The following is a 9984-nucleotide window of genomic DNA, read 5'->3' as shown; positions in this document are numbered from 1 at the left end:
TAAGTATTTGAAATCTAGTTAATTCTTTTTTTTTTAAGATTTTATTTTATTTTATTTTATTTTTTTAAGGGTAAAGTGTGTATTTTATTTATTTGTACTTAAACCTATAAACCAATCAGCCAAACTGGTACTATTATCATGACACATTAAAATACAAAACATCTTTCTACAAATACTAGAATAATGATCAAATTAACAGTTCTAGTAAAACATCACAAGGGACAGAGGAAATCAATGAAGCACATTATAGCTTAACCCTTCACCGTTAGAGGTTATTAACAAGAAAAGCCTCACAATCTCAGAAAATACAAATTATCCTTCATCACACATCTTTGTATCTTCACTTCCTATTCTTGAGGTTAGATTCTAGAGCCTAAAGATATCCACATTAGTATTGTATCTAGTTATCTATAGCGAGAAACACCTTTTATCATGTTGTCCATAGAGCCAACGCTACTGAAACCTCTTTGACTCCCATCGTACCCCCTCAATGGACACAGTAAGAATAATGAAAAACAGAATATCGAGGCAGAGATATATAGGATCTAAAAGACAAAGCCTAGGAGATAACAGCCACCACCCAAACTGAGATCGAATAATATACTCATCGTCACACATCTTCAGGCTGTATGTTCACAGAGTAATTTGGGAACAAATCCATTATTTGCTGGGTACTAAAATACTTAGCAGATTGTTGTATTACACTATGGCTTTCCCCAGAAGTTTCTAAGATGGACTCCAAATCACTGATGGAATTTTGCTGGAACTGGATCTGGGGCTGCAGAGATTCCTCTCCACAGTTTTGGAGCTGATTGTTCCAGGCTTGGGGGCACCAGGTCTGACTGGCCCAGGAATGGTTGCTCCAAGACTGGCCATTCCAGGAGTGGTTGCTCCAAGACTGGCTGTTCCAGGTCTGGTTGCTCCAATTCGGGTTATTCCAGGTCTGGTTGCTCCATATTGGAAGGTTTCCGGAAGTGTTCCTCAGGTATCCCTGGTGGTAGGAATAGAAGCCTGGGTATTCTGCGGTTGGTGTGCTGTTCTGACTCACACTCTTGCTCTCCTTTGGCCAGTGGTTTTTCTGCCACCTCTTACATTTCATTCTCTGATTCTGGAACCAGGTCTTCACCTGCTTATAGCTAAGGTTCAGAATGTTGGAAAGTTCTTGCATCTGCTGGAGACTGAGGTATTTCTGTCTCTGAAATCGATCATTGAGGACATAGAGTTGGGTCTGAGAGAACACGGTCCTGATCTTCTGTTTCTTGCCCTGGGCCGTATCTTCCTTCCTCACTGTTCTCTCCTCTCCAGAAGTGGGTGGTGGTTTTACCCTGGGACTGGTGGAGGAGTCGGGGCTGTCCTGAACAAGAAGATCCATGGACGAAGGAAGAGGAGAGACGGTCTCCGCGTGGGGTGTCTCAGCAGATGACATTTGCAGGGATGCATAATTTTCTTCGGGCCCATAAATCTCAGGCATTGGAGAAGAGTCCCTAGAACTGGGTGCTTCGGGGCCAGGCGGGCATAGGGGCAGAGCTGGATCTGCACTCATGTTGGTGAGTTAAGGGTAGACGGAAAAAAAAAAAAAGAGCGAGATTGTAAGAAAGGCCCAGACTTATGGATCTAGGTGGAAGAGCTAAGAAATAAGATTTTATTTTTGTTTGGGAGTGCCTGGGTGGCTCAGATGGTTAAGATTTTATTTTTGTTTTAAGTAATCCTATACCCAATGTGGGGTTTGAACTTACAACCCCGAGATCAAGAGTCCCACACTCCATGGACTGAGTCAGCCAGGCATCCCTCCAGTTATTATTCTTGATGGCTACATGGTAGCACACCATATTTATTCAATATCGTTTATGATATATTCGCTACAAATGCTGCAGTGAATATTTTTTTTAAGTTTTTGTTTTTTGTTTTTGTTTTAGAGAGCGAGAACGAGCATGTGCGTGAGTGGCGGTGGGCTGGGCAGAGGGAGAGGGAGAGAATCTCCAGCCGACTCCATGCTAAGCCTGGAGCCTGATTCAGGGCTTGATCCCACGACTGTGAAATGGAGCGGAAACAGAATCAGATGCTTATCCAACTGAGCCATCCAGGTGCCCCTGCAGTGAAGTTTTGTTTTTGTTTTTTTTTTTAATTTTTAATTTATTTATTTGAGAGAGAGAGAATGCACAGAGGGAGAGGGAGAAGCAGACTCCCTGCTGAGCAGGGATTTTTCACCCCCACCCCCACCCCCACCGCCCCACAATGCCGGGCTTGATCCCAGGACCCTGAGATCATGACCTGAACTGAAGGCAGACTCTTAACAACTGAGCCACCCAGGCACCCCTGCAGTGAACATTTTTTTTTTTTTAGGATTTTATTTATTTATTTGAGAGAGAGAGAGAATGAGAGACAGAGAGAATGAGAGACAGAGAGCACGAGAAGGGGGAGGGTCAGAGGGAGAAGCAGGTTCCCCGCTGAGCAGGGAGCCCGATGCGGGACTCGATCCAGGGACTCCAGGATCATGACCTGAGCCGAAGGCAGTCGCTTAACCAACTGAGCCACCCAGGCGCCCCTGCAGTGAACATTTTTAAAGGCAAATCCTTAAGGGGCACCTGGGTGGCTCAGTCGGTAAAGCCTGCAGCTTGATTTCGGCTCAGGTCATGGTATCCGGGTTGTCAGGCCCGCATCCACTTGATGCTCTGCATGGAGTCGGCTTGAGATCTCTCTCCCTCTGCCTCTGCGCCTCCCCTGGCTTGCGCGCACACTCCCTCTCCCTCTTTCTCTCTCTAAAGATACATATATAAATAAAATCTTTTTTAAAAAAAGTATTAAAGGTAAATCCTTTTGTTGTTGCTGTTGTTAAGGATTTTATTTATTTATTTGAGAGAGAGACAGAGCATGAGCAGCGGGGAGGAAGCAGAGGAAGAAGCAGGCTCCCCGATAAGCAATGAGGCGGATGCGGGACTCGATCCCAGGATCCCGGGATCATGACTTGAGCCGAAGTCAGTCGCTTAACCAACTGAGCCACCCAGGCGCGCCTAAAGGTAAATCCTTAAATATTTGGTAATATGTTTATAGGATGCATTCCTAGATTATCAGATTGGATATTTTATGGGTGTGTTTTGGCAATTTTTATTCTGTAAATTGTCTTCATATCCCTTGCTCATTCTATTTGTTTACTTAATGGTATATAGTAACTCTTCATTAAAATGTATATCTTTTTTTAGGTACACTGCACAATTATGTTTTTAATCCGTCATGTATATTTTAACTTGTTTATGATACCTTTTGTAGTAAGGAAGTTTTCAGATTGTTACCAGTCAAATCTTTGAATCTTTTCCTTCATGAATTAACGATTTTGTTATGATGTTCTATTTTCCAGAAGACTTTTTATTTTGCACACTCACCATCTGATATCCAATAATGGGGTTATTGTTGAAACTGATATTGAAAAATTATTTCTTCCCCAGTATTTAAGTTGTGTGATTGGTAAGACTGTCTCTCCTTGTAATTCTCTTGTTTATCTTCATGTGAATAAGTTTATCAATTACTATCCACATTTGGTTCATATTATGCCCTAATATGTTACTATATTTGGGGTTTTCTTTCTGAATAAACTGGAAAGACAATGTTGTCTTTCCTTTTATTGGATTATTTTTTCACATATGGATTAAGTGAAAAAAAAAATCGAAAGAATGACTGTAGCAGAATGCAAAAAATAATTTTATAATTTAACCAAAAAAACAGATCATCCAAAAAAATAGAAGGATTCTAATTCTTTTATTATATTTTATTTATTTATTTATTTTTTAGATTTTTAAAAAATTTATTCATTTGAAAAGGAAAGAGACAGAGAGCACAAGCAGGGGGAGAGGCAGAGGCAGAGGGAGAAACAGACTCCCCGCTGAGCAGGGAGCCCGACATGGGGCTCGATCCCAGGACCTGGAGATCATGACTTGAGCCAAAGGCAGATGCTTAACCATCTGAGCCACCCAGGTGCCCCCTATTGTGTTTTATTTTTTTTATTATTTTTTTATTATTTATTTATTTATTTATTTGAGACAGAGAGAATGAGAGAGAGAGAGAGAGCACATGAGAGGGGGGAGGGTCAGAGGGAGAAGCAGGCTCCCCGCCGAGCAGAGAGCCTGATGCGGGACTCGATCCAGGGACTCCAGGATCATGACCTGAGCCGAAGGCAGTTGCCTAACCAACTGAGCCACCCAGGCGCCCTATTGTGTTTTATTTTTAATAAAATTTATATGGTAATGGGAAATTTTATATATCACAAATTCTAGATATCAGAAATGCATTTTTTAAACAATTAAGTATCAATGATCTGGCTATATTTGGAATTTTTATAATACAAGGAATTACAGAAAATGCAAGAGGTTTAACCCTGACTCAGCTTTCTATCATTCAAGACAGCTGAGATTGCACCTCTCTAGGGGTGACATCATACCAGAATGAGGTCTTAGTGTTTTCAGTGGCGGAGGCTAGTCCATTAGTCAGAAGCAAGAATGACAAATGAAACTGGATTAGGACAGGTTGTGGGATTAGACCCAGAGCAGATTTCTCACGGGCTCCTAACAAGTTTCTTTTTGTTCCTACCATGTGCCTTCCATGCCTGTCCTGATCTGTGGTTCCCTAAACCAGTTACAGTTCTATTCATTGCATTGGTCCAGTGTAAAGTCTTCATATTCTAATACACGGGGAACTACTGCGACCCCACTGTATGAGGGTGGTTGAAACCTAATATGGTTTCATGACTTACAGCCTCAAGGATGAATACAGGGGTCACAGGCATGTGAGAGGAGCAGAATGTGTTGCCTACATTCGTAACTGAGAGAAAGGTAAAGTTCTTCCGAATTCTCTCCGAAAGGTTTATGGACTCACTGGGAAGAACCTGGCATTAGAGACCCAGAGGAGAGGGCCCTTGCAGGGCATTGGCTCCGGCTATTTCCGCCGCCTGGCCGTTTTTCTCCTGAAATCCAGTTGGCTGAGGCCCTCATCACCGTGAAGTGTGTGCTGATATCTCATCTCAGTGAGACTACCCTAACCACCTGGTTGAAAACTCCACACACACACACCACCACCAAATTGCTCCTGACGTCCCTTGATCTACTCTCTCTTTTCCATAGCATGTTTCACTCTCTAACATATTACATAATTCCTTACGGTGTATCATCTGCCTTCCCCAACTAGAATTTCAGTTAGACAAGGCAAGGATCTCTCAGTCTACTGATATGTCCCACGTGCCTAAAACAGTGCCTGGCACATTAGTAAATGCTCAATGAAATTTTTTAAATTTTTTTTAAGTGGTTCTTTTTTTTTTAAGATTTTATTTATTTATGGGGGAGGGGAGAAGCAGAGCGAGAGGGACAAGCAGACTCTGCTCTGATCACAGAGCCCAACATGGGACTCGATCCCACAACCCTGAGATCATGACCTGAGCCCCAACCAAGAGTCAGACACTTGAACCAACTGAGCCACCCAGGCACCCCAAAGTTTTGTTGATTAAGTGACTAGATTTGAAAGTTGAAACATCCCACCTGTTTATGATAATAGAGACTGGCTAACACCCTGGTAGAGATGTAGACTCATGTGCAGGTATGAGTTTGAATTTTGACCTTAGTCCCTGTGAACTCAGGAGTTTCTGTGTGTCATCCTCACTTAAGTGTCCTTCAGCATGAACTGCATTTCATTTTTGGTGAACCAAAGCAATTTCCTAATCTCATTCTTTATTCTGATATTCAGAGCAAAATTACCATCATATTTAATATGCTTTGTGTGACTGATTCACTCCTGGGTTTATTTATCTGGTGTATAGGCAGACGTAAGCCTCGTTGTACTCTTACGAAGAAGTTGTGGGGCGCCTGGGTGGCTCAGTCAGTTAAATGGCCAACTCTTGATTTGGCTCAAGTCATGATCTCAGGGTCATGAGATCAAGCTCTGCACTGGGCATGGAGCCTGCTTGAGATTTTCTCTCTCCCTCTCCCTCTGCCCCTGCCCCCCACACACGTGCTTGCTTTCTCCCTCTCAAAAAAAAAAAAGGTTGTAACCAAGTGTATTTACAAAGGAATACTTAAATTAACTGCAGGCACAAAACATAATTGATCTACTGAATATTCACCGGGTATGACGGGAATGGGTTGTGTTGATTTCCTAGTTGATTGTTTTCTCATGAGGTGGTGTTGAATTTTGTCAGATACCTCTACTGTATTGAGATCATTGGTAGTTTTAGTCCTTTATTCTCTTGATACAGTGTATCCCATTAATTGATTTTCAGATGTTAAGTCAACTTTGCATTCTTGGGATAAATACCATTTGATCATAATGTATAATCCTTTTTCTATATTGGTAGATTCAATTTGCTAGTTTTTTGTGGAAGATTTTACATCTATGTTCATAAAGATACTGGGATATGGTTTTTTGTTGAATTGATTTTTTTAAAGTTTATTTATTTAAGTAATCTCTAAAACCCAACATTGGGCTCAACTCACCACTCTAAGATCAAGAGTTGCATGCTCCTCCAACTGAGCCAGCCAGGTGCCCCTGTTGTATTGATTGTTTTTTTTAAAAGATTTTATTTATTTATTTATTTATTTATTTATTTATTTGTCAGAGAGAGAGAGAGCTCATGACCAGGGGGTGGGGCAGAGGGAGAAGCAGACTCCTCGTTGAGCAAAGAGCCTGATGTGGGACTGGATCTCAGGACTCTGAGTCCAAGGCAGATGCTTAACTGACTGAGCCACCCAGGCATCCCATGTTGTATTGATTTTTAAAGTACAAGGAAGATTAATAAGTTTGTGGGTAGTAATCCAATTATCTGAGAATTTATATCCTTGAACAATTTTTAAAAAATAACTTTTTTTATCCTTTCATTATTCTGAGTTATTATTAATCCTAAGGGCAAGGATATGTTCCACTCCTAGTATAAAGTGATCATATATACATGCAAAGGGCACCTAGTAAATTTATTTCTAAATTTCACATACTTACTATCTAATTTAATTGATTATTTAAGTTCTTTAACTTTCACTAATTTTACCTCAAATTATGCTTTCTGGGCATGTTACTTCTTTTTTTTTTTTTTTAAGATTTCATTTTTAACTACTCTATACACCCAGTGTGGGGCTCAAACTTATGACCCCAAGATCAAGAGATGCATGCTCCTCCCAACTGAGCCAGCCAGGCGCCCCATGCTTAATGATATATTAAAGATTGTGTCTGTGCAAGTTATCTTTCGCTGAGTGACAGATGATCCCAAAACTTAGTGTCTTATAACATCAATAATTTATTATTTCTCATGATTCTGTAGGTTGGCTGGGCAGTTCTGCTCATCCTACTTAGATTCACGCATGAGGTTGCATTCATTTGGTAGCTCGACTGGGCCCCTCTTTCCATGTGGTCTAACATCATTTGGTTGTCTAGACTGAGCTTATTTATAAGTAGCAAAAGCATTTCAGGAAGGCAAAAACAGACACCACAGGCCTCTTGAGGCCTAGACTGTAAAATCCACACAGTATCACTTTCACCACATTCAACTGCAAGTCAGCAAGACCAGCTCAGATCCCACCTCTTGAGGACTTGAGCTGCAAAGTACTGTGGCTATTTTTTCAAAATCTACTACTATGCAGATTTCAAGCAAAGTATTGTAAGTCCCTTCAGTTCTTTGAGAATTTTCATGCATCAGGTAATCACTTAGTACAATCTGTATTCTTGCACTATGAGAACTTTTTTTTTTAAGATTTTATTTATTAGAGAGAGAGGGAACACAGGCAGGGGGAGTGAGAGAGGGAGAAGCAGGCTTCCCGCAGAGCAGGGAGCCTGATGCGGGGCTCGATTCCAGGACCCTGGGATCATGACCTGAGCCAAAGGCAGACGCTTAACGACTGAGCCACCCAGGCGCCCCTGCAACTATGAGAACTTTTAAAATTCTTTTGAAACTCATTTATTTTGGAAATATCTGAGATTTCCAAAGTAGGTAACTTACAGAACAGGGGGAAAAAAATAAGTGGAATAAGATAGTGTTTAAAATCAGAAATCACTGGGACGCCTGGGTGGCTCAGTCAGTTAAGCGTCTGCCTTCGGCTCAGGTCATGATCCCAGGGTCCTGGGATTGAGTACCACATCGGGGAGCTTGCTTCTCTCTCTGTCTCCTGGTTCCCCTGGTTGTGCTTTCTTTCTCTCTGACAAATAAATTAATAAAATTTTTTTTTAAGATTTTATTTATTTATTCATGAGAGACAGAGAGAGAGAGGCAGAGGGAGAGGCAGGCTCCCAAGGAGCAGGGAGCTCGATGCGGGACTCGATCCCAGGACCCTGAAATCATGACCTGAGCCAAAGGCAGACGCTTAACCATCTGAGCCACCCAGGCGCCCAAATTAATAAAATCTTAAAAAATAAATAAAATCAGAAATCACTGAGATAACAATGACAAATAGTAATGTTAACAAACCAACCTAATTTTAGTGCACTGAAGTTTTAAAACACTCTACTCTTATCCATTTGGCCTACAAGAACAGATCTCTCTTCCAAGGAATTGTTATATTATTGGCCCAAAATACCATATTCAAGTTTAACATTGTATATTTTTGTGTCACAGGGTTCATGATAACTAATAGTCATTGGTTTGATAAAATTCAAAGTTGGCACAAATTGAATCCTATGCATATGAATAAGATAGGAGATGGAAGGGGCACCTGGATGGCTCAGTTGGTTAAGCATCCGACTGGATTTGGGCTCTGGTCATGAGCTCAGGGTTGTGAGATCAAGCCCCCTGTTGGGCTCCTCACTGGACCCCCAAGACCCCATTATACAGAGAGGAATAAGACCTCTCGTCCCCAGAGGAAAGAGAAAGCACATGATTAACTACTAGATGAGGCAGAACATGGTAAAAATCCTATGGTCACTATAGAGTACGACTGAAAATTTAAAGTAGGCTGAGAATACTACCACCTAATCAAAATGCCCTTGACTTAGGTCAAATAGAGATGAGAAGCCCAAGAGTAACCTCAGAAAAAAGATTAAACTTCCTGAGGCCATAATACAGTGGACGATAAGCTTGTTGAAATAAACATCTTTAGCAATTGGAATTGGTCGTTGGATACTGGGTGCTGGGCTGCATTCCTGGATAATATCCTGAGAGGGGATATACATAGTTGGTGCCAGAATCAGAGTCCATTTAACTTACATTTGAAGATGTTACCACTGACTTACCCACTGTACGGGGTTGAATAGTGTCCCCACCCTCCCCCATTCATGTGATCCAGAACCTCAGCAGGTGACATTATTTAGAAATAGGGTGGTTGCAGCTATATTTGGTTAAGATGAGGTCATACTGGAAGAGAGTGGGCCTTTAATCCAATATGACTGATGTCCTTATAAGAAGGAAATTCAGACATAAAGACAAAGACACACAGGGAGGAGGCCATGTGAAGATGGAGGCAGGGATTGGCATGATGTGTCTACGAGGAATGCCAACAGATAGCAGAAGCAGAAGAGAGGCATGGAGCAGATTATCACTCAGAGAGCCCATAAGGAATTCACCTTGCCGACTTCCTGCTTCCAGACTATGATAGGATAAGTGTCTGCGTTGAAGCTACCCAGTTTGTTGTACTTTTTACAGCAGCCCCAGGAGACTAATACAGTTAGTTGATCAGCATGCCTACAGACTTCCATTATCAGGGATCCACGATGCTCCGCTGTTGGTGCTCTGCCAGTCACAAGTAGTTTTCCATTTGGGGTCAGTATAATGATTGCAGCTCCAGCCATCATGTCTGCATTCCAGTCAGTGTGAAGTAGAGAAGAAAGGCAAGGGGTTGCTCTCTTCCTTTAAGAACCCTTCCAGAAGTTACACAGGCCACTTCAGCTAGGCCAGAACTTAGTCTCATGGCCACACCTTACAACACAGGCAGCTTGGGAACATAAGTCTTCATTCTGGATGTCCATATGCCAGGGAAAATCAGATGAGGAAACAGGGAAGAATGGCTTTTGTGGGGGAGGGGACAT

General features: G+C 41.7%; 1 protein-coding gene across 1 annotated transcript; it reads right to left on the bottom strand.

Moving 5' to 3' along the window:
- Positions 1 to 610: 610 nt before the first annotated feature.
- On the bottom strand, positions 611 to 1543 carry LOC123326636 (homeobox protein NANOG-like). The gene has a single exon (XM_044921221.1). The coding sequence runs from the start codon at positions 1541 to 1543 to the stop codon at positions 611 to 613; it is 933 nt and encodes a 310-aa protein (XP_044777156.1).
- Positions 1544 to 9984: the final 8441 nt, after the last annotated feature.

Source organism: Neomonachus schauinslandi, chromosome 14, assembly GCF_002201575.2.
Source record: "Neomonachus schauinslandi chromosome 14, ASM220157v2, whole genome shotgun sequence".
In the NCBI taxonomy this organism is placed as follows: domain Eukaryota; kingdom Metazoa; phylum Chordata; class Mammalia; order Carnivora; family Phocidae; genus Neomonachus; species Neomonachus schauinslandi.
Note: the sequence above shows the minus strand (reverse complement) of the source record. Positions and strands in the feature narration are given on the sequence as shown.

Bases quoted from the DNA above. Each gene is read 5' to 3' on its own strand.
- LOC123326636 (XM_044921221.1), bottom strand. From the start codon at position 1,543: ATGAGTGCAGATCCAGCTCTGCCCCTATGCCCGCCTGGCCCCGAAGCA.